The sequence below is a fragment of the Amaranthus tricolor genome, chromosome 6, assembly GCF_026212465.1.
Source record: "Amaranthus tricolor cultivar Red isolate AtriRed21 chromosome 6, ASM2621246v1, whole genome shotgun sequence".
Classification (NCBI taxonomy): Eukaryota; Viridiplantae; Streptophyta; class Magnoliopsida; order Caryophyllales; family Amaranthaceae; genus Amaranthus; species Amaranthus tricolor.
Genome location: NC_080052.1, coordinates 25,125,986 through 25,151,922, shown reverse-complemented (window position 1 = coordinate 25,151,922; position 25,937 = coordinate 25,125,986). Strand labels below are relative to the sequence as shown.

The following is a 25,937-nucleotide window of genomic DNA, read 5'->3' as shown; positions in this document are numbered from 1 at the left end:
GCAAATAATGCTAAATAAGTGTGACCAATGAAGTGCAAATTTGAAAACCCGCCGAAGAAAGGAAATGTCCATATAAAAAATAAATCCAAACATTTTCTAAAAAGTGGTATTTATATTTCGAGCTGAAATAAAACATGTTTCTCACAAATCAAGTCTTAAGCCTCAAGTCTCTTTAAGCTCGCTAAAGTTTGTGCCCATTATTAGAGCTCTAGAAGGGAATCAACGTGTTAATTTAATTGAATTTTATTCGTTGAAGTGAGATTGAGATTTGAGAGGTGAAGGTGTGGTTGTTGTCACGCGCTATAGGAGGTAATGTCATTAAGGCATCAAATATTCAAATGGAAAGCATGAGTATGTCATACCGAAATGAATAAGTATTAATCAAAATGAAGTTTTTATTAAGAAATCTATGGATATTTGATAAGAAATATACATAGATGATATTTTGTCTATATGAAATCGAAAGAGAGTTTAACTGTATGGAAGGTAGAGGTGTTCAAAACAGATTGACGATTAAAAATTTACTCGACATTGTAATTGAATCGATTTGACCCGATTTAAAAATTAATTTACAATTATGAAAAAACTAATATGTACGCAAAATTCGATTTTAAACCGATCCGAAATATCTAACCCAAAATCAACACGATGACTCGAATGACCACCTCAAGTGGATCTAATTATAAGAAAACAATGATGGGTTATTGTCAAAACAAAATAATGTAAAATGCGTAGAACAAATAAAAAAATAAATGATACTAAATGATTGGAACGGAGAAAGTAGATGACGCCTGATGCATTTGATATGATATTTGATATGATATATTATCCATAAAATTTTAAAATTTTCTTTTTTTCGAGTTTTAAATTGAAAATAGTCATATTTTACCAAAGATTGGATTGAATTTTTTTAATATAAAGAATATCAATAGAAATTAAGGTTGTATCAATTGTTGTTAAGTTTGAAGTGATAAGTATATAAAGCAAATTTCGTTGCAATTTTATTCTTGTAGTTATGTGTAATAGATACTACTAATAATAAGTTATTCAAAAATATAAAATGATTCATTGATCATATTAATCGACAATACAAATTAAATTTATTTGAGAGGGTTCAACCTTTGAAAAATTGAAATGAATAAGATAAATTATCAAAAATACATGAAATAAGATAAGTTAGACCTGCTACGACCCAACTAGGTAGATATTTCAGTAATCATTAACATTACTGCAATTTAATTAACATATCATTTATATTTTCATAACATATATTATAGTTTTTGTGGGACCCGTACCCTGCCGAAGCCTACGTGGCTGTGCCCGAGCACTCGGGGATTCAATCAGGTGCGTGGAGGGCTTCTGTGCCACTCATGTGCTTCGAAATTGTCGATGTACATCTACCGGAGCGCTTACTGCGCCAATATGGGTTGGTACAGGGCATTCCACCGCCTTGCAACACTTAACCCGAGTTGCACCTGATTTCGTGCAAGAATCAGGGTACGGTGAACTGGACGGAGATCAACTGGCGCCACATCACTCGTTGGGATCATAGACTTGAGCTTCTGGCCCAAGGTGCGCCGATCGATGTTCATGGCGCACTTACTACACCTGAGTACATGCCGTGGTTCCTCTCTGTCACTCGCCGATGGATGACACCACGTGGCATCATTGCAGCGTCACATTATGCTCCTGCTGCGCCTACGATGACCCATTGTAAGTCTTCATTTGCATTTACATGGTTAAGTTGTAGATTACATAATATAATATTACATTAACTAAATATTAATTGCAGGCACAAGGTGCCGCAGCCGTGATGCGGTATAGCCACGAGGAGCAGGTGAGGGAGATTGCGAAAGCATGTTCGTCGGCACGCAGTTCCGGCACTTAATACCGAAAGTCGTTGCGGAGTTATAACCGGCTACCGTTGATGTGCACGTCTCATCTCCTGCTTATGACTATCATTTGGAGGAGATGGACCTTTCATACCCCATTGACGTTGCGGAGACCTCGCAGGCTGGGACCATCCCAGCCATCACAGTACCAGTCTCGTCCTTTACCAGAGCGACACACGAACGCTTCTTACTACCGTAGGAGGCGTATGAGACCAACTCAGTTGGATAGGGCGCAGATGAGGGTGATGAGCGTTAGTGTTAGGTTTTTGTATATTTGGATTGACTATGTATGTATATATATGTGTGTGTGTGTGTATGTTTATTTGGTTGTATATTTCAAACATTTGTATATATGTAGTTGTATATATATGTTTATTTGGTTTATTATAGCCTCAAAGCTTTGACTTACGAATGCTCGGATTTTTGGCGATGCATCATCCCGCCTGAAACATACATTGACTTGTAATAACTTATGATGATGTTTCTAATGCAAATACATCAAATAAAAACAACTCAATAATTAGGAAAAGTACTAGGTTAAAAAAAGCAAACTAGCTGTTCGCAATTAGTAACTGCGAACAGGGTCAAACAAAAGTCAAACTAGTTTGCTTTTTTTTTACCACTAACTGCGAACAGCCCCAACCCACGGGTTTGGAAATTACACGCTTATTTTTGGAAATAAGTTAAAACTTATCTTATTTCGTGTATTTTGTTGATAACTTATCTTATTTATTTCAATTTTTCACATTATGGGAAGGATCTCGCTCCACCAGATTGACAGACAAACTACATATTTCGTTCGTTTTTTAATGTTTTTATTATATAAAATATTTAATTTTAGGTGATAGAATTTTATCTTAGAATTTCGAAATATATATAAAAGGTAAAATATATTCATGTAAATTTATAGCACACTTAATGCCTACTTAGATCAGACTTAATGCCAACTTACAGTGCACTTAATACCTACTTTTATCATCTTAATGTAAATTTATATTATATATTTACGTTTCATACTTAATACTTAATCATATCATATCTAATACCAACTAACAGCACACTTTATTGCTTACTTACATCAAACTTAATGCTAACTTACATCAGATTTAATGCCAACTTATAGCACATTTAATACCTACTTACATCAGATTTAATACCAATTTACATCATATTTAATGCCAATTTACATTATACTTAATGCCAATTTACATCAGACTTAATGCCAATTTATATCAGGCTTAATGCCAAATTACATCATACTTAATGCCAACTTACATCAGACTTACTGCCTACTTACATAAAACGTGATGCCAACTTACATCATACTTAATACCAACTTACATTGCACTTAATACCTACTTACGTTAGACTTAATACCAACTTACAGTACACTTAATACATATTGTATTCTCTTCATCATGTTCAACGTCATTGTGTTCTTCTTCCTCCTCACACCAACAACTGGGGGTTTTATTTCAATTAATTTTTATAGAAAAAATTTCAAAAAACAAAATAACAATTGGGGGTTTAATTTAAAAAAAAAATCAAGGACCAAATATAAGTCTTTTTTCTTCCTTCTCAAAAATATCGCAAAATTTAGAAACGATTGTGCTGAATATCGAATTCTTCCATGAAAACATCCATGGTGTTTCTACTGATAATATAAAAAGAAATGTTAATGATGTTTATTTTTAATATGAAACTTTTTTTTAAAGAGTAATGTAATAATTACATGAGTGGTTTTCAAGAGGAGAAATTAATGATATTCATTGGAATATGAAAAGTGTGTTTTTATAAAGGAGCTCTGCTTGCTGCTGAGTTATAATGTTGTTTAAGTTTTTTTATTTTATTTTATATTATTAATGAAATCATCACTAAGGGCTTGGGTTCGAGAGATTATCTTTTTGACCGTCTCTCAAATAGACGGTCTCTGAAGAGACCAGCTGTATAAATATACGATTGTATTGGTTGTTAAATTTGAAATGTTTATCCCAACGAATGTGCTTGTTGAAATTTGATTTAATTTTTTTTACCAAAATTAAACATGTCTAACGCAATTTTTTCAAAAGGAAAAAAATCAAAGTAATTAAAATTGAGTCAAATCAAGTCAAACAAACTACCCAAGTCTAAGTGAATTTTTTCCCCAACCCTATTCGAAAAAAAATAAGCGTTTAATAAAAGAAAAATTACAAATGTAAGTTCTCAAATAATATATTTCTCAAAATAAGCTAATGATTGCTAATCTGAACTGTTGTTAGTAATAGTGGAAGACTATTAATCTGAGTCAAAGTCAGTGCAACAATCATCTAATCTTAGTAACCAGAGGTGATTTTTGAGCTGAGTTTGACTCAATTTAATACATTCGTTGTTACTAACAATTGACGATTACTAATCTGAGTCAAAAATCAGCTCAATAATTGTTCGCTATTATTAACAGCGGCTAGCGGGCTATTATTGAGATGACTTTTAACTCAATTTATTAATTATCCGCTGTTAATAACAGCGAGCAATACCTTAGCTCAGATTCGGATGAAAGACACTTATTTTAGAAATTATTTTGTTGCAACTCTTATTTTTTAAATTTTTTATCAATAACAACTAAATTTTGTCCCTTTTCGCCTATTCAACCCAACCCAACCCAACCCATAAAAAGTTGCATAACCCGACCTGCCCTAGACTCACCGGACCACACCGTTAAACACTTTATAGACGACATTAACAAAAGACGACGGCGACAAAAATAAAAGCCGAACAAAAGGAAATTTAAAGGGAGAGGAGGAAGGAAAAAACATGGCGCTGAGGCAGATTATAGCAGGGGAGACTCTACCATCCCTCTTGAAAGGCCTTACCAAGGATCTCTCCAAACCTTCTATTGCACGTCAACCTTTGCCTTCACTCCGACGAACTTTCTCGCTCTATGATCAAATCAATCTCATCGATAATGTGCCGGAAGATCAACTCCGCTTTCAAGAGTATTTCTCATACTTAAGTTTGATTTTGGTTGAATAATTTAATTGCTTGTTTGATAATTATTTTGATTTATCATTGCAATGTTTTGAAATAGGTTTGATGAAACTGGATTTAAGGTTAATGGAGTCAAGTATGAAGGTAGCTTGCTTTGTGTTGGTAATTTGTTGATGTCATGGAGTCCTAAGAAGTTTACTGACATTACTCCTCAAAGGTACTTGTCATTTTATACTAATTTTGGTGTTTCATGTTGCTACTCCTATTTATTATATATGAAAAAATAAATTTTCACTATACTGAATGCATTTGCCGTTACCCGGGATTTTTAATATTGATTGTATGGATAGAATTAGGGTAGTTGTAAATTAAGTGATTGAATTGTGATTCTATCAAAATTGCTGGACTTATATCATATATCATTGCCTGTGCTTTGTAATTATACTTGCTGCATAATTTTCACAGGAATTTCAAAACTGAGAAAGTTGCTACATAGATTTTTGTTTGTTTAACAAATTTATTCAATAGAAATTTAAAATTCACAGGAGTGTATATACTATATTCCTTGATTCTAGTCTCTCTATGGATTCACTTACCATACACACAGTCCCCTATGGTAATGAAAATTTCTTGATTCCAAGCAAAAAAAAAAAAAAACTTTATGCTATTTTTGGGAACACTATTTTATTTAGAAATTTAGAATTGACTCAAATTTAGTGTTTGGCAAATCAAAACAAATGAAAGTTTGGATTTGACTCAATTCTATTGTTTTAAAAGTAGTTATGGTTGAGATTGACCTTTTACAACTTGTCTTTCTCAAATTCTTTATTTATGAGTTCATAATTAAAATCACCAATTTGAAATGGAATAGTTGTTCCCAAAAACAAATGTAGGAAATTCTCAAGAATTAAACTAGGAAATATATTTCTAAAAATTAGAACTTTTCATGGAATTTACTTATGTATCATGCCACACAAACGACCAATTAGTGTATGTTTGGATAACATTTTAGGATGGAGGAAGATGAATAAATGGAGGGGAAGTGGTGTTGTGTTTTCCTTTTTATTGTTCGAAGGATTTTTATTCTAGATCAGGTAAAAGATATATTCATTCCAATTCTATTCCCCTCGTTTTTCTCTCCCTTTTTTTCAAATAAAGAAAATCTCGTTCTTTCTTCTTTCCCTCCCTTTTGGTCCATTTCGTTCCATTAAAAAATAACATTAATGATCTAGTGTGAGAAATGGGATATCGTTTTTTTTTTGGCTAGTTGATTCTTCCCCTAAAATGTATGTTGCCTCACCAGTATTACTCTTTGTTTATTGTGTTTGTTCTAAGGCCTAAGTTTTAAGGAAGAAGTTCATTATCATCGGATGTCGACCGTAAGTTAGAGAGGACCAAGGTTATCATCTAAACAAAACCAAGATTTGAACTCCTAAACTATACAGTAAAAACTAGACTCTTAACCACTAAGCTACATCTTATTATTTTCAATATTAGACAATAATTTGTTTTTATATAACCATCCCAAACCCATTCAACCCAAGCTAAGATTTGTGTCAGTTTGTCATGTGTGGTGGTAGTAAATTACTTGCCCTTGAATCATGTGATCCCATTATTCCCTCGTAAGTTTCAATCAAACTAAATCTGATATTGCTTAGAAGATATGAAGTTATGCCTTGAGCTTCCATTTTCACAATCATCAATTAAAGTAAAGGCAAAAGCTTTTTGGGCTTTTGTGAGTGAAACATTTGGATTTTAGAAGTGAAGATATAAGACACAACACTAGTCCTCTACACAAATTCTTCAATCTAAAGTATTTAAGAAAGATAGAATTTCTTTTCTTTCTACAATTTAAAACTAACTCATGCTCTTGATAGTTTCTTTACAAATTTGGAAAAGAGCACCCCCTTTTATTAGATGTTGGAAATTAAGGTATTGTGAACTGTAAGCACATGTCAGATAGTGTGAGAAGGTGTAGAAGGTTGTATGTTTGCCTAAAATTAGTCCCAAAATCTAATTATATTGTGGGAATAAATAAAAGGTATAGAAGGGGAGCCTTGACACATTGGTTTAGGTGTCGCTGAGTTGTTGAGTCCTAAAAGCTGCATATTGCACACATGTGGGTAAGAATTGCCTCCACAACACCCTTGTGGTGGACACATCCGTGGAATCTTGATATGCGAGGATGTTTTATGCAATGGTTTGCCTTGCTTATTCCATTTTAATACTTTTATTTACTTTTTCCTTTTATGTGAGAGCTTTTCGGGGAATACTGAAAACAACAATTTCAAAGCTTTGATCCCAATTCCCAACAATAGATAAGACTAGCAAGGAAAATGATAAGGAGTTAGTATTTGGCTATATGAAAATAAAGAACATTCTTAGGGTTTATATTGCCATATAATAGAGGAGAATGATCAAAATTTTGCAATTGTATTTAACTTTTTCGTTGAAGTGCATTCTTGCTGATAAAATCTTGATTGAAAGAGTTTGGTTTAAGTAGAGTTATGGACTTCTTTTTTTGAATATCAACTTTCTTTGACATGGCAAACCAAAAGGAATTATGATCTTCTTCCTAGGACATTGTTTGAAAATCAAGTTTTTCTCTGCCAAGCTATTCTTTAAATTGATTCTTGCATACTATATCGTTGGTCTTCTATTTTTTGACCTTTGAGGAAAGACAATGCCTCTTATAACTTAAATATCTCAAATATGTTAGCATCATCTAGGGAATCATGAAACAAGTGGGGGAGCATGTTTACTAAATGGAGAGTTAAAAAGGATGATATAACTTCCAAGGGAAAAAGAATATTTTTGTATCGGTGAACTCATTTAACATGGTTATAATGATCGAATCCTAGTTTCCTTGAAATAATGCTTTGGTAGTCAACCTTCTAAAGTAATACCATGATTAGTGAAATTAGAACTCTTCTAGAAATCAACTATTCCATGTGGTTGGTAGTTTGGCACACTATTTCCGTATGGTGGATTGTGCTAGGGAACACCTTCGCCGTTTTAGTTTTACTTTTCCACTTTCTATCAAAATTCTTTCCCCATTTAAATTTTTTTTGGGAATCAAAAATTAAAGACGCTACTTCTAGACTGTAGTTGATTTGTTTGTAGAAGCCATTAAAAAGGGAAATGAAGCTACTAGAAAGAAAATTGAGCTTTTAGGTTGATGATGAACGATAATCTGATATGATGTGATGTAATGATGTTTCATTTCCATGATAAATGTTTGGAGCTTTTAGGTTGCTGAAGCTCCTTCATATGATCTAGATAGTGTTCAACAATATTCAGTAAATAATTTGTGTACAAAGAAAAAATATCACAATTCATGGAAGTATGTGTTCACCACCTTCTCTATTGGTGCTCGGGCTCGATAAATATAACTAACACAAGGTTTTGAGTTTTACTCGGAGAAAACAATGAACATGTCAGTAAATGCATCCTTGCTGCATTGCTCATGAAATTTGGAAAAACGTTCTGATCTGCGATGAGAATGGAAAAGCACTTTGAATATGAGATGAAATATTACAAAGCAAGATAGAAATGGAATTTAATATCCTTGAAAAGATATTTCTAAATTGGCAATACTTATATAGGTTCCTTACATGTTAATTTGTTAGTAAATTACATAAGCAAGCTGCTGGGGTTCACTTCTTTGTCGCTTATCATTGATTTTTTTCTCTCAATTTCATTTGTATGCATATCTCTCTTCTCTTTTGGTCCTCTGTTGCTTTTATTCGTAATTTTCCTCCATTATAACTGTTTTTCTTCTTAGACTGCACTTCCCAACTTATTGATTATTGCTACATTATCAAGCTCAGTTCATTACATTTTCTCAATTCGGATTATTTAAAGCATTAACTTGATTTCATCATAATATGACAATGCTGAATCTTTGCTAATTAATTGCTTTTATATCAATCTAAACATTGGTTGAACTGAAGTTTGTGATTTTCTATAATTATTCTCTCTGGTGCATTCTTTGTCCGATACTGTGTGTGAAGTTGTTTTATTCTTTCCCTGTAATGTGCTCAGTGTTTCAGAAAATCTTTTTAGCTCATATTTATTTTTTTCCTGATGCAGCCTGTCCATCTTCCAAATTCTTCGGCCTATACCAGGTGACATTATATTGTTTTTTTAAATGCATTATTGATAATGTTTTATGTAAAAGTACTGTATTGAGCCTATTGATCAAGTTATTATATTATGCCTTTATAAAATGCTTTCCTAAGAACAATCTATTTGAAATTGCCTTGGTATTCTTGATGCTTTTGGATTTTGGTAGAAGGAGGTGACATTGTTTTAAAAAAGAATTGCAATCTCTCATGTTGATATGTTTTGGTTCGTTGTGGCTGATCCCACTTAAGTACTGTCCAAAACAAAACATTTTATAGTATTATCTAATCCAATGACAATTCTGCAACTGCAAGTTCCAGTAATATGTGCCTTTAGCTTATTAGTTTTCATTTGATGAGAAAGCAGGTTTTGATTTCGAAAATCGAATATGATGAAAAGATAGTCATTATGAAATGTTACAAGTTCTGATTAAGTTTTAAGTAATAGGCTGTCTTAGCCTGTCAGTCAACGTGGTTTGTTGTGTCATTTGTGTTAGCTTAATCTCTTTAGTCTGTCGAGTCATCTCACGATTTGGAAGCCCCACACATTTTCTTTGTTTCGATATTCACTGTATGCCATGCCAACTTCTGAACTCCAGTTCTTTTGCAAGGTGTTTTATCAAATTGGATGTTAACTAAGTAGTCCTGATTTCTCTATTTGAAGAAGTCTTCATTTCTTGAAAGGGCAGGTGACTTTGCATTGCTTCTTCATGTTTAACTATATCTGTTGCCCCTACTTTTATCCCAAAACTTCAGGCGCTCAACAATGTCAAACGTACTGCTTCTGAACTTTATAGATATAGAAAATATTTTTAAGAATTTGGAGAAGCTCATCCTTTCTCTTGTCTTCCATATATGTATATACTTGCTATGACATTGGGCAATGTTAAGATCTATTACATGGTTGCTGTTTTCTCTCATTCTTTGGCTCATACCTGAATTTCGAAGTTGGCGAGTAGTCAAGTTCTAGCCAAACTTGTGATTATGGGCTTGCTGATGGCAGTATCACCACAATCTCTCTACCTTTTACAAACTTAAATGATGCAGTCAGTAGTTTTGATGCCGATATGGTTCTAGAGGATAGTTAACAGAAACTGGAAACTTCCCACTGAATCTTGTTTAAGAACCTTCGTTTCCGAAACTTTAGATTAACGTACAATTGGAAAAGAAGATCCATCATAGATTTTAGGTGTCAATGCTGGTGCCTATAGTCCATCTACTTATTATTTCCTGCACTTCATGTTCTGTTTACATAGGTATGTTGTTGTCACAGTTAATATTTGCTATGTTTTGCGTTGCTTTTATGCAGCTTCTCCAAGATGACAGATTAGGGAATAGAGAAGGTAGTCTGCTGAAAATTTTCATTTTGTGATGAATTGCAGAAATTTTAATTATTGGATGTGGAAGGCACATTCAACCAGTAAATTTTGAACTTCGGAGCTATGTTCGTTCTATGGGCATGAAAATAGAAGCAGTTGACTCGGTAAATGTGATAATGCGTTTTTACTATGTTTTCTTAGTGTATTCTAACAGATGCTTGAATATAAGTAGTACCTAGTATTCATACGTTTAATAATTTTCACAAAACATGTGTGAACAATTACCTCAGTCAGTGCATCTTACATCTTTTTAAACCGAGGCACAGGCGCTTTTGCACACTTTCACATTCACAATTCATGTGTTTTATGAATGTATGTAGGTGCACAAATTGTGTTCTGTATGTAGTTTAAATAATACTATTCTCCCTTTCTTTTTAATAGTTATAGTTTTCTCAAAAAACTTTCTCGTAAAAGAGAGAAGTGTAGCTATTAAAGAGAAACATAGGATTATAATATATACTTTATTTTTGGTTTCTCATGTTCAACCGTTCCCTTTCAGCGCAACGCTGCCTCTACGTACAACATTTTGAACGAGGAAGGTAGAATAGTTGCAGCAGCTCTCCTCCCATATGGCGAGTCCTCATAATCGAAGTATACGATCATCTGAGCAATATCAAAGTTTTCAGCTAATTATTGCCTGCTTTTGATGCTGCCTTGAACTTTCCAAGTTTGGTGCTTTTCTTTTGTAGTTGGTGTGCTTTATGCAAGATCACGGGTTAGAACAAGTTAAAAAAAATACTCGAGAGAAAGCTGAAGCTGCTTATCATTTCTCGCGGAAGTTGTCTATGTCTTGTACATTTGCATATTTGGTCTGTTGAGTCGATATCGTTCATGCAGAATTCGATCTGCACAAAACTATGGATGTCAACCTAAATGCTTTAGAATTCAGATGATTAATCAATCTGAGAATTACCTCTCTCTTTTTTTTTTTTTAAAATACCAAAAACACAAATGTGGTTAATTGGCTTCTTAATTTTGTCAATTATGAATTAAACCCCTTCACTATTAATTGCTGGAATGAAAATGTTGATAATGAAAACGAAAGTCTCAAAGAGGTTCAACAATGAAAAACAAATGAAAAATATAATGCAAAAGATGAACACAAGTGTTTATGAGGTATCTTGAATACCTCACCTCAAATATAGTTTATTATAATGAATTCAACAATTACAAGTATAATAAACCTCCCTTATCTTGAGAACAATCTCTCAAGACCACAAATACTAAAGCAAAGTAAGAACACTCTCAAGTTTCTAACAATGCAATATCTCTCTCAACAATATGTGTGTTTTGTGGTGAATGTTACTATGAGTGATGAATCCTATTTATAGGCAATATATTCATCACTCTTAGTATTCCCTCATAAATCACCATAAACTCACATGTAACATCCCAATTAACATCCTAATTAACTATGACAATAAACATTACAATAAACAATAGAGTAATGCACCACATTATTGCATAGTCACTACAAATTATGACCAAAAACAGGATCCAATGTAGTCTGCAGGACTTCCGCTTGATCGAGCCACTATCTCGCTCGGTCGAGCGAGCTTCCAGTAAAGCTACTGACTTGTTCTGGACACCTTGCTCGACCGAGCTAACACCGCTCGACCGGTCGATTAAGACTTTGCTCGATCGAGCGGTTGGTCGAGCCACTCACAGTCTGCTTCTTTCTTTGTTGCTTTGATCAAGAAACTCTTATCAACCGTTACAAACCTTAAATCACCCATATCCGACACATCTTTATTGACTCTCTCTAAAGTACAAGACAAAGCATGTTCGATTATATGTTTAAATTTTACGTCATCATTAAGATTATTGGCACTTGCTTTAACAGATAAAGATGCTTCTTAGTGTCCCTTAAGTCGATTGGGACTGATCTTGAAATTGGTTTCTGTCCTCCAATACTGTTGGTAACCATGGTTTGTCAGTTCATAAGTGCTCGAAAACATTACCGTCCTCATTATCTAGTGTAATCTGCTAATAAAAAATATAATTTGAGTTTGAAAAGAGATGAAAGACCACAAATTATTTCCATACCGGCTGATGTGGCCGAGTTATCCTTGCACCGGAAGAAGATATGCCAAGAAAGCAAAGCAAGTAAAGATAAAAAATAAGGTTCATAACATGACCAAAGAAATATAAAAACAATCATAAAGACTAGAATAATAAAAAGGGCTTATGTGACATAGGTGTAACTGTGTAAGTGTAGGTGACTATCCATTGTCGATGAGATGATGACGTAAATATGACATGTCATCGTCATTGAGTTGCAGTTCGCTTATGTCATTCTTAATTTGCTCCTCCTACATTTTCTTAGGCCTACTGCAACTTCTCTTTACATCAATCACTCAATCGTGATTCTTTCCACCCTTCTCACGACCATAGGCACATCGGTAGGCTTCCTTTGCACATGTCCAAATCATCTCAATCTGTTCTCACGCATTTTTATAAAGATAGATGCAATCCCTAATATCTCAAAATCTGATATACAATTTCTCCATCTTTGTGCGCACACATGTCCTCCTTAACATTCGTGTCTTTGCTACCCCATCTAATGTCATATACCTTTTTAACTGGCCAAAACTCTGTCCGATAACTTCTTTCATTTAAGCCATTCAACTATAATTGACATAAAACAAGGATTTTCTTTTCAATATTTACAAATTGACAAATAAAATCATCATTCATAAAAAGTCTCCCTTTATTTTATTTTATTTTATTTGCACTCAAGTTCATTCAATGTTGTATTATTTACCTTGCATTGTCTTTAAATCTTATTCACAAATTTATTTCACTCTTTTGATCTTGTAGCCTTTTTATTTTACTTTATTTGATACTTGATATTTTCTTTTTCAAAAATATAAATTAATATATATGTATAACTATTACTATAACAAAACACCGCTTAATAAGCTCATTTCAAAACAACATACATGTCACTATCTCAATAATAATTTTTCCTCAAAAATTCAATGATGATGTTATCATTATTGTTGTTATTATTTCTACTATACGTTCTATATCTTTTTGACTTCATTATCATTTATAACTATAATACTATCCATATTGATAAATATTTGTCTTTTTAGCTTATATCATTTAATCATTAAAAAGCTACATATTCTAGTTCATAATTTTTTCAATTATTTATAGTTTTTTAATTTTTTTCGATTAATTATTATTTAATAAATTAAATATCGTGAGATAACTTTTTTAAAAGGAACTAATTCTTTAATAAAAATATCATACAACATTTACAACATAACAATGGATCAGAAAATTTAAACTAAAAATATACTTTTTATTTGAATTTGTTTTTTAGTTATATACTCATATTTTTCAGTTTGTAAATGTTAGAGTATATAACATATCCTGAGGCTTCAAACAAAAGCTTAAGCTGATGGTTGAAGCCTCAGGATATGTTATATGTTATATACTCTAACAGTAAATTTTCTTCCATACTCTAACAGTAAATTTTCTTCCATTTTTGGTATCACCGATCTAAAACTAGGAATCTCTCCATAGGAGTATCCAAGAACTCCTTGAGCTTCTTCCATTGATTGATCAAAACCCCCAGATTCACGATTAAAACCCTAGAAAATGAAAACCTGGCGACTCATTCTTCTGCTTGCCATTGCTAACTAGTAACAACATACATTGTTAAAAATGGCGAAACCTACATCATCCTCATCCCATCTGCAATCATTGAAGAAGAAGAAATGGGTGTTATCGATCTTAGCTCTGTTTTCGATATCCAGTCTAATCGTCCTGCTGATGCGTGCGAACATTTCTCCTTCTTGTGATGATCGCCTCTTTTATGGCAACAAGGAGTCGAATCCGACCGTTAAATCTTCTACTTCTTCGTCGTTGTCTTCGTCACTTTCTAGTCCCCTTTACTTCATGAAGTCCAAACTCGTTCTATTGGTATCGCATGAGCTTTCTCTTTCTGGTACTCATTATCAGCCTCATTCATTAAAAAAAATAATCTCTATTTTTGCTCTGATTTACTTGAATTTTGTGTTTTAATGCTCTATTAGATTCGATTTGCTAGCCTTTTGGGTTGTTTGTGATTCATATTGCTTAAACTATTGAAGAAGTTATGTTTTCAATTTGATTTTCTGTTAGGAGTATTGTTTTTCAAGTAAAATTCTTAGCTGATAAGCCCTCCTACAGACTTTGATTTCCGAGCTGTAGCAAATTTAGTGGGATATATATGCATTGGGGAGGAAGTTCTTCCCTCACTTTCCTTTTTCTATCCCCTTTCGACTGTATGATTGATTTTAATTGTTTCTCTTGTCTCCTCTCACGCGTAAGCTACATCAAATTCATGTATTATTGTATTGCAGCAAGTCTATTTAAGGATTGAGCTTTAGAATCACAATAACTAACTGGGACTAAAATCCTTTAGTGAAGTTACACTACTATATGCTCCTATATTCACCAAGTTCTATAAACGTACTATACAATCCCTAAGGTATAAATTGCCAACTTGAACTGAATTGTCAAACTTTAAGGAATTCATAAATGGAAAACCTTGTAATCTCTAGAGTTTACCGGAAAGTTTTGGAGTTGTGAAGAACATTGTGTTGGTATAGTGCAAATTATGCTATCTGTATGTATGGATTGCTGGATCTGATAATTGCAGATTTGTTTTGGCTGCTGATTTCATTTTTAAATGTTCTTTTTGATGATCTGATGTGTGTTTAGGTGGGCCTTTGCTGCTGATGGAGTTGGCATTTTTGTTAAGAGGTGTCGGAGCCGAAGTTGTGTGGATAACTTATCAAAAACCTGCTGAACCAGATCAGGTTGTATATAGTTTGGAAAGTAAGATGCTAGATAGAAGAGTACAGGTGATACTTTTTTAGTTCTCCGCAACTTGGATTTATCAATGGCTATGCTCCTTTTTCTTCTAATGGTTGTATTTTATGTTCAGATTCTGCATGCTAAGGGTCAAAAGGCTATTGATACTGCTTTGAAAGCTGATTTAGTTGTTTTAAATACTGCTGTTGCTGGGAAATGGCTGGATGCCGTTCTGAAAGATAGTGTTACTCGTATTCTTCCAAAGATATTGTGGTGGATTCATGAAATGCGAGGACATTACTTCAAGTTGGAGTATGTGAAGCATCTACCATCAGTGGCAGCTGCTATGATTGACTCTCACACCACAGCAGAATATTGGCAAAACAGAACTAAAGAACGTTTGGGGTATCTCATTATGTTTACTTTCTTTATGCCTGGATAGTTCCATTAACCTTCTAACTTGTATTTCTGGTTATTGTGTCTGCTGTGCGGCCACTTGTTCTTGAATTTTTTCAGCACCTACTAAATTGGCTTTAATCTTTTTTTAAAACATTTTAGTAAGCTTCTTGCACTTTGATCCCCTTCCATAAAACTAAAAAAAGCTACTGGTAGTAGAAGAATGTTTCTCTTTGATTTCATTCCAGTTGGGAATGTTTAAGTTGATTGCCATACATGTTTATTAATGCATTGTGCTAACATTGTAAAATCCCATTCAATATTTGTACTATTCATGATATATCGTGTTCTATATGTATTTTGTGAATCAGGACTGTAAGGATGAATGTGAGAGTATATAAAATGGTGGAACTTAAGCAGTTGATCCATGAACTTTTTGCACTTAGTGATTTCATCTGGAAATCAGATAACTATGAGTAAATAGATCAAGAATGCGGTTATCTGTTTCACTATAATGACAAAGTCTAAATTATGAAATATTGGGGAGTATAATTTATATAGTTCTATTATATTTTGTTACCCTTTCCCTTTTATGTGTCTCTTTATCCATGATCAGCTGTTGAATTTGTGTTATGGATCCTTGAAATCAGATTGGTTGAGTGGAAAATTCAGTTATATATTTTGTAGTGAACTTCTCTTAATTGTGTCCTGTTCTTGCTTTTTTGATTTTATCTTTATGAGCTACACCTGATGTTGAAACATATGTGAACAATTCAGTATAAAGATGCCAGATACTTTCGTCGTGCACCTTGGAAATAGTAAGGACCTTATGGAAGTTGCTGAGAACAGTGTGGCTAAAAGAGTTCTTCGTGAGCATGTACGTGCAAATCTTGGGGTGCAGAATGAAGATCTGCTTTTCGCTATCATAAATAGTATGTTACTTCCTACCAGAAGATCATCCTGCAAAAAGGGGTGGGGTTGGAAGGTTGTTTTTCCTGAAATGATGGTTCATAATGTCTCTCCATGTGAATACATAAAAAAAGCAGTATGAGGGAGGTTGGGTGGGTGAAAGAAAATTTAAAGATGAACTTGAATCGTGAGCCAATGTCAATGACAATACCTAAAATTGCTGCATTGTTTTAGATCATATTTTCTTTTTAAGCTGTACATTTCATTATGTGTAGGGCTATAGGCATATATTTTACATTAGCAACTGGTAGATGATCGGAATGAAACTAGACATAAACTATGTTACTTCGACTGATTTGGGTATGTATTCAAGTGTCAGAATCGACTATTAATAAAAAGCTACATTACTCTTGCCAATATGAAGTGCAAAGTGTTGAAGGTCCTACACGGGTACTTGAGGTGAGAGTAAGAGTCCAAATAATGTGAAAAAGAGTGGCAAGGATATCATTTAGGCAACTTCAGTGTTATACTAATCTGGGAAATGAGTCTCGTTTTTTTTTTTTGTACATATGGGACCTTGTATTTGATGATCGGCTTTTCTTGTGGCATGCATATGAAATAGTATCGATTGGGGTAATGTATTGGTGATCTCTCTGGGCCTGCAGGTGTTTCTCGGGGAAAAGGTCAAGATCTATTTCTGCGTGCCTTCCATGAAAGCTTGCAGATTATTAAAGAGAAGAAACTACAGGTGCCACCTATGCATGCAGTGGTAGTAGGAAGTGACATGAGTGCACAAACTAAGTTTGAGACAGAACTCCGCAGCTTTGTTACTGAAAAAAAGATTCAGAATCGTGTCCATTTCATTAATAAGACCTTGACAGTTGCTCCATATCTTGCCGCAATTGATGTTCTTGTCCAAAACTCACAGGTACCTGTATTTGAAACATATATCTTGTATTCGAGAAGGGCTTGTTACTTAGCTTTGTTCTTCCAGCGTCACAGTTACTTTGTCTTTACTATTTTACTTCTTTAAGTATATCTAGATCAAGGAATTTTACTCAATATTTTTTCCTACTCCCTGAAAAGGAAAGAAAACAAAAAGGTGTGCTAGTTTTTGAGTCATTACTGCTAACTTTTTATGATATTTTTGTCTGATTTAGGTTTCTGATTATGCTCAATCATTGACGGTAATATTAGGTATAAGCATCCTGTTTTTTATGTTTACCTCATGACTCTGGTGTAGCAGCACTCATCTGGCACATTTATGTTGCTAGATGAGATAAAGACTATAGTTCTGCAAGGGATGTAGTGTATGCATAGGTTTTTGAGTAGTTTACCTGTGGATATATATGTGTTTCCATCAATTATTATTGTACGCATGACCTTTGGATATCTAGACACAACCAGAAAGGCACAGTACTAGGCGACATCATATATTTGAAATATTGTTCACTGAACATTATTGTGTCTTTTCTTATGTTGAAGTTGTTCTTTTGTGTTCATAGTGCTATGGGAACTTGTTGAACATGACCTTTGGATATCTAGACACAACAGAAAGGCATAGTATTAGGTGACACCGTATATTTGAAATGTTGTTCACTTTTATATATAAGAACATTATTGTGTCGTTTCTTATGTTTAAGTTGTTCATTTGTGTTCATAGTCCTATGGGAACTTGTAGAGCATGCCTGCAAACGTTTTTTCTTGAGGCTAACATTGAAAATTCATGATTGGTTTTAGGCACGCGGAGAATGTTTTGGGAGGATAACCATTGAGGCTATGGCTTTTCGGCTTCCTGTGCTGGTAATTATGTTTTGCTATGCCGTCCATATTTTGTCGTCACAGTACCGGAAAAGGCAATGAAGACAATAAACATTGACTTAGGGGACCTTGACTTAACGTGTTGATGATAGGCGTGCTTTATTTACTTACATGTCTTTGCCTGCCACATTCCAAAAAAAGGACTTGAAATGAAATGGGTAGACATTGCCTTTGCTATCTCTTGTTCTTAACTTGCTACTTACATGATCTTTTACAAACCCCGAACCTCTTTGAGGGGTTCTCTTTTTGCACGTGTTCCGGCTGCTCTCCTTGAGAGTACCATTCTATCTGTGATCAAAATGTTAAATCATACGCCCATACTCTTGTAGCTAACATAAAAGTTAATTAATACCATTCTATGTCCGTCTGGCTGTTGAACATCCAAAAACCATATTTGTTAGTGACTAATTAACTATGCTGATGCTGTAGATATTTCCATGTTTGCATATCTTGCTTGTCATATGCTACTTGTATTATCAATATTCATACATACGATTTTAGAAGTTCTCATGAACCTCCATAAATTGATTTAAGAGTTGATATCCTATTGTTTCCTGACTTTTTGAATTGATAACAAACTCCCATTAGGGAACAGCTGCTGGAGGCACCATGGAAATTGTGTTGAACAAGACAACGGGTTTGTTGCACCCTGCGGGAAAAGAAGGTGTCACCCCCCTTGCGAGGAATATTGTGAAACTAGCAACCCATGTTGAGAGAAGGCTGACCATGGGATGGAAAGGGTATGAGAGGGTGAAACAGCAATTTCTCGAGCATCATATGGAAGAACGAATAGCGCATGTTCTTAAAGAAGTCTTGAGGAAAGCGAAGAACCGTACTTAGTTTAACAAGAGCATTCCGTGGTCTGTATTTTTCCATTGAAAATGGGGACCAAACCTCGAAAAGTAATTCTTAGGCGGTTAACTTGTAGGGAGATTACAGAATCACGGGTTGGCCTAGTGTTTGGAGGCTTCTCCTTCCACCACAAGGGTTTGGTTTTCCTAGAGTGCGGATTGATTCCCGCTCCCCTCCTTATCTGTAGAAGGTTCTTCGGTTTTACTACAAGTTAAAAAAAAAAAAATCTTTTAGGAAGATTAGATTCAAAGTTTACAAATCACATTCAAAGGTGTATATGTTGAATCATAAGTTTTACGAGAAATTGGTGTTCTTGTTTTTTTTATATAATTTTTGAAATGTTGTTCAGAATGTACTTTGAACAAGTTGTTCATTTGAATTCTTGGACTTCGACTGTGGCATGTTAAATCTAGAAATCAGATCCTAATTATTTTAAAATCCGATTTGGAAATAAGTCATTTTTAATAGTAGTTATATACTTATATTAAAGACTTCTAGTACTAAAATTTTTCATGAAACTATCATTAATCATGTGTTTTTCGTAATAACTCTTTTAAGTTATAAGCGATAGTAAGTTAGAGATAAAAAAGGTGAAGTTAAAGCAATTTTTAAATTGGACATTTAACGTTAAATTTTTATTTCGAAAAAAACACCTTACACTAGCAGAATTATAGAGAATTTGAAAAAAATAAGACAATTGAACAACCTTTTTCCTAAAATAAGCTCCGTAAAAACTTAATTTCCAAAATAAGCATCCGTACATCCAAGCCTAGTTTCGGGATCATTCGTTGTTACTAACAGCGACTTTAAAAAAAATTTTAATTTTTTTTTATTTTTTATTTTTTATTTTTTATTTTTTTTAAGTCGCTGTTAGTAACAACGACTTAATGTGTTTTACGTTTTCAGTTCTCAGTTACTTCCTTATTCCAGCCGATGAGATGAAGGAGTTACCAGTTAACCTTAAAGTCGCTATTAGTAACAGTGACTGATCCCTTTTATTTTATTATTTTTTTTCAATGTTTCGCTGTTAGTAACAACGAATGTTCCCGAGGCTAGGCTTGGACGTACAGACGCTTATTTTGGGAAATAAGTTTTCAAAAAGCTTATTTTTGGAATTAAGTTATTAAATAATCTTATTTTATTCAAATTTTCCAGAATTATATTGAAATTTTATTATCACTACTATTATCACCGTTCTTAATAATTATAACAGACGATTTATAAATCATAATAATATTTGGTTAATATTAAAACTTTTGTTTTTTTTATGGGAACCTAGCATGAGACATAAATTTTATTATTATTACAATTTTTATTTGTGGCGAGCTTTGAACACGTGATTTTCTTACCACCAACTCTGATTGCCTATCCTTGTAAAGATCTTATGTTCGAGAAAGTAGGTTGAAGAGACTAAACCAAGCTTTGACAAACGATCCACGTACAATTGCTCGGCAACTATTGTTCAACAAGTTCAAAAATTATCATAATATCCTACATACTGTCTGTTTGTTGATATAATGAGAATGAATTTATAGTGTAAATTTTATAAAATATACTATATCATTTCCATGGTTATAAACTTAAATCATAAAAAACTTTTTCTTCATACTTTCCCATTACCCTCTACTATCATTTTTCAAATGGTACTAATACTGTTAAACTCAAAGGAGTTTCAAGAAAGAAAAGACTCAATTCAATCTTCAATTATACAATTTTTATTGATGGAATTGGTAAGAGATACAGAAGAGATACATGAGCTATATATACAAGAGAATTAATCAAGAAAGTGTAAGTAGCTAACAGAATATACACTAACAACTTTCTCTTATGATACATAAGTCGATTACATATCAATCCTAACTAACTTTGTGTTTCTTGTGGGAGCACACGGATTGATGACTTGGATTCATATCTTGTTGTGTGTTGCTTTCTACAGTAGGCTGGATATGACTTCTGCAGAGGCGGATGCGATAGCTCTATATTTTGCTTTAGTGCTAGATTTGGAGATAGTGGATTATTTCTTTGACTTCTAACTAATGGGGGATTGTCCCAGCATGATGAGGTAACCTGTGATTGACTTGCGAGTATCCACACAAGAGGCCCACTCTGAGTCAAAAAGGCGTAAAGATTGAACTTATCTGAGCCTTGTAACAAAATGCCTTGGCCAACAGTGCAAGAGATATAAGACAAAGTATGCTTAAGAGCAGCAAAATGGATGTCAGTAGGATGTTGCATATACTGGCTCAATGTCTGTACAGAGTAGGAGATGTCAGGCCTAGTGTTTGTTAGGAAGTTGAGTTTTTCAAAAAGACTTCTGTAGATGATTGGGTCAGGCAACAGGGTACCTTCTATCTAATGCAGAATGTTTGAGGTTAGAGGGTAAAAGAGTGAGAACTCTTCCGAGATCAGTCAGACCACTGTCTGTGAGGAGGTCTTTGGTGAATTTTTTCTTGGGTGAGTATATAACACCCAAAATTCTTTTTTAAATTTGACCTAATTATGAGGGTGTTACAGAGTATGATACCCTTAACTAGCTTCCATCCCTAGAAAGAAATGTAATGATCCCGGATCTTTGATGCTAGATGTAGTATAAAGATGTGTTTTAAGAGCTTTAATGATGTGAAGATTAGTACCAGTGACTAAAATGTCATCAACTGAAAACGATCGCCAAATACTTACGATGTTAAGAACAAACAACAATGAGCAAAAATAAGTTTGACAAGGTAACAAACAAGGACACAAAGATTTAAGGAGGTTCACCCAATGATGGCTACGTCCTCTGTGGTGTGTAGTTTATGTTTATATTATATCAAAAGAATACAAACAACACTTCAATATGAAGAATTACAATTGAGATAGAGATAAAACAATAGAGGCTATGTGTTTGGCTTAGGGGTTGTGTTTGATGTGTTTCTCATTCTTGAAGTGTGGGTATGAGAGCTCTATTTATAGTACTAGGTACTTGAAGATGAATGGCTCACATAAATACAAAGTTAATTTTGGTTAATGAATACTAAGAAATAACTCTAAGGAGTTGAAAGGTCGAAAACAAGCATCCCATGCATATCAGAGACTTCGCTCGACCGGAACAGGGAGCTCGCTCGGTCGAGCGGCTCGGTCGAGCGAGAAATGTCAAAATCTGGGGCATTCTGTCTGACCGCTCGACCCACCAAATTGGCTCGCTCGGTCGAGCGAGTGGGTCGAGCGACCCTCCAGATCCTTCAGAAACTTGATCGAGCTTTACATAAATCAAACCCTTACATATTCTTCATTAATCTTCATTAACACCCATAATACTTCATCAATACTCCACACATAATTACACCCATTTAGTTACCATACAACCAAGAGTCACACTCATGAATTGTAACACCCCGTAATTTATCGGGTTTAAAAATAATATAATATATAATAAAATAAAATATAACAATATGAAATAAATAAGTAATATTAAATTATATTATTTTATATAATTAATTATACGCAAAACAGAGTAGGTTAACTTTAACGGTAACGAATTTTATCGCATGACGTTTTGTTTTGATTGTGATAATAACACCATAATTACTCAATTAATTAGTTATATTTAAAAAAAAAAATAGAAGTGGGAATGTGAAGGGGGGGGCTGCCGGTTGGAGCATGGGAGGAGTTTTTGTAACTCCTCTCATAATGGTGTAATTAGGAGTGTTAATTGGCCCTTAAACTCTTTATTTAATCCTAAGCATCAATGGTCTTCTTCACATTCCTCACTTTACCTCACACTCTCAAAGAAAATTCAGAAAATTTTTCCCTTTGGTGCTTGGTTTTCGGCAGCCTTAGTAAAAAAAAAAATTTGTTCAATTCAATCTTCAAATCCAAGGGGTAAGTAAGTTGAGTTGTTAATTATAAATTTTATTTACAAGAAATTCTAGTATGAGATTATATAATATTTCTTTCAATATGATGAAATCCTATGACTTATTAGGAGGATTGAGTATTTTACATAAGTTTTCTTTTATAATCCTTTGATAAAATTAATTTGTTAAAAGGATTAAATCATATCTCTGTTATGCACAATTTTTTTTTTGTTTTATATTCTTTAATAAAGTTTATTCAAGGTTTAAAAAAAAAAATGTATTTAGTTTATGGCTTATATTTCTCTAGCAAGATGTTGGTTGTTAGAAGAAATTTTAAGTGTATGGGATAAGTATTGTAGGTAGCCATGAGTTTATAAATCCTTTAACAAAATTGATTTGTTTAAAGGATTTGTCCTTATATATGTGTTTGACTCAAAAATGATAATATATGATTCTCTACAAAATTTTAATTTGATAAGAGAATCAAGTATTTAATTTAATTGTCATGGGTTATGAAACTTTAATTGCTTTTGAAGAATCTTGTGGATGAATATATTTTAAATTGTTAGTTTTGTGTTTTTGATGATGGTTTGGATGGTTGATGGGATTTTATGTATTGTTACATGTGTGGAAATATCAAGTGGATAGTGGTATATGAGACTTGGTTTTATTTGTTTTAATTTAGTAAAAGGTAAATTTGGTTTTTGTTAGGTATAATTTGATATGAGGATTTAAAAAAAAAGGGTTAGATAATTTAAATAGAAAAAAAAAAAAATATATTTATATATATATATAAATATAATAAAAATAATTTAAGCAGCGGGAATTTTCGGACAGCAGCTGCTGCCTCGGTAGTGGCGCCCCGATCCGAGTATCGGGTGTGTTTCGTTGCGGTTTTATTTAACCGATGCGTTTTTAAAACTCGTAAAACGCTTAAAATAATTAAAAATAGTAATCGAATGCTAGAAATTATGAAATTTGGTACCCAAGATAATTGATGCGTTCCGGACGCAGCGGTGAAGTCGGATTTTTAATTTGAATTTTCTAAACTGTCCAATTTGGCCATAAAAGTTTCTGGTCAGAATAGGTATTTTGGAGCGATCATGAATTGGATGAAAACATTTGAAATTATCAAGTCTTTGTGATATTTTAGTAGTATGGAGTGGATTGTTGTGTAAACCCGTTATTTAAACGTGGTTGTTTTGTGTGTTTGTTAATTAGGACCTCGATTCATAAGAGGGTGAAATTCTTGTCGTGCTTAAACGTCGGTTGGATTTGCTGTGCTTAAAGGTACACGCTTAGACCATACTGTTTACTTGGTTGTGCAAGTGATGTTGTTTATTTCCTAATCAAGGCATTGTAATCACATAAGGATTAGACACCTCAAATAATATGAAATGGTTGTGTGGAAATTGAGAATTTATGGATATGATACCCAATAGGGTTAACAAATAAATTGGAAATTATCAACTATTTTTCCCATGGCATTCAGGGATCTTTATGATCACCATGGGGGTATGCATACTTAGCCTTTGGCGACCCGAACAGGACGGGCAACGTCTTAGGTAGGTGGTTGCCTTGGGATTAGCTCTCCTAAGTGTATTCCACCAAACAAATGGAAATATGACTTGTACGACCCGCACATGTCGGGCAACGTTACAAGGTTGGAAACAAATGGAAATATGACTTGTACGACCCGCACATGTCGGGCAACGTTACAAGGTTGGAAATAATTGGAAATATGACTTGAACGACCCGCACATGTCGGGCAACGTTACAAGGTTGGAAATAATGAACAATGATTACAGATTAGAGCCTTTGCATGCTAGGGTAAACACAATGCTTGTATTCAATCCGTTTTAGTATATGTATGATGTCTCTGACGTGTATTGGTTGTTCTTTGGAACCTGCTACGTGTTATCATACGACGTACAGCAGGTTAAATGCAGGCTGGGGGCTGGAGTGAGGATTCAGCTTAGAACCCATATCAACCAAGTCTAGACTTACTTTGCAATGAGACTAAATAATTCAGTTTATGTAATCGAAATTTATGATGTTCTCTTTTATCACGTACAACTTTTAATTTGTCTAGAGGCCGGTGGGCTCTCGAGTTGTAAGTAAAGACTTCCGCTGATTTGTTTTGTTGTTTGACACTGTTTACCTTGTGGACCATATTCCTTTACCGGTGGAACGTTGACGATCCGAGTAAGAATGAGTTTTCTTGCGTCCGTTTGTGAGCCGGATTCATGTTCTCACATGATATTCCGGGTCACTTAAACCGGGCCGTTACATGAATTCATCCCATTAAAGTGTACTCAAGTCACACATTAGTATACTACCATTCATGATCATTAGTATACTACCATTCATGACATCAACATATACAACCATAATAGTAATGTCTGAGCCTGACTTATTAATGAACAAGGAGTAGTCATACTTTGATTGCTGGAAATTTTGTTATTGAAGGGCATGAAGAAGTTTAGCAAACCATTGACGAGAAGCCTGTTTCAAACCATAAAGGGACTTGTTGAGTTTGCAAACTTTCTTGTCAAGAACATGTAAGCCTTCAGGGAGTCCCATAAACACTTCTTCATGTAAGTCACCGTGAAGAAATGCATTATTGACATCCAATTGGTATATAGGCCAGTGATGATGTGCAGCAACATCAAGCATGCATCTTATGGTTGTCATTTTGACAACAGGAGAAAAAAGTTTCTTCAAAATCAATACCATATCTTTGGTTGTAACCTTTGGCTACAAGTCTAGCTTTATGTCTCTTTAGACTACCATCAGCATTCAATTTGGTCTTAACCCACTTGCACCCTATGGCTTTTTTGTGTTTAGGAAGGTCAACAATTGTCCATGTGTTGTTTTTTACTCTAAGGCTTTAAGTTTTGTGTTTATAGCTGCAACCCAGTGAGGATATTTAACAGCTTCAACATATGTTTTAGG

At 33.9% G+C, this 25,937-nt stretch overlaps 2 protein-coding genes across 2 annotated transcripts; both read left to right on the top strand.

Annotated features, from left to right (window-relative positions):
* Positions 1-4,531: 4,531 nt before the first annotated feature.
* Positions 4,532-11,278, top strand: LOC130814841 (uncharacterized). The gene is made up of 5 exons (XM_057681070.1): positions 4,532-4,864; positions 4,957-5,073; positions 8,949-8,983; positions 10,363-10,463; positions 10,859-11,278. The coding sequence occupies exons 1-5, from the start codon at positions 4,683-4,685 to the stop codon at positions 10,943-10,945; spliced, it is 522 nt and encodes a 173-aa protein (XP_057537053.1). The 5' UTR covers positions 4,532-4,682; the 3' UTR covers positions 10,946-11,278.
* Positions 11,279-13,831: 2,553 nt separating this feature from the next.
* On the top strand, positions 13,832-19,533 carry LOC130815181 (uncharacterized). The gene is made up of 7 exons (XM_057681564.1): positions 13,832-14,317; positions 15,076-15,218; positions 15,302-15,573; positions 16,342-16,496; positions 17,139-17,401; positions 18,214-18,276; positions 18,883-19,533. Exons 1-7 carry the CDS (start codon positions 14,035-14,037, stop codon positions 19,132-19,134), a joined length of 1,431 nt encoding a protein of 476 aa, XP_057537547.1. The 5' UTR covers positions 13,832-14,034; the 3' UTR covers positions 19,135-19,533.
* Positions 19,534-25,937: the final 6,404 nt, after the last annotated feature.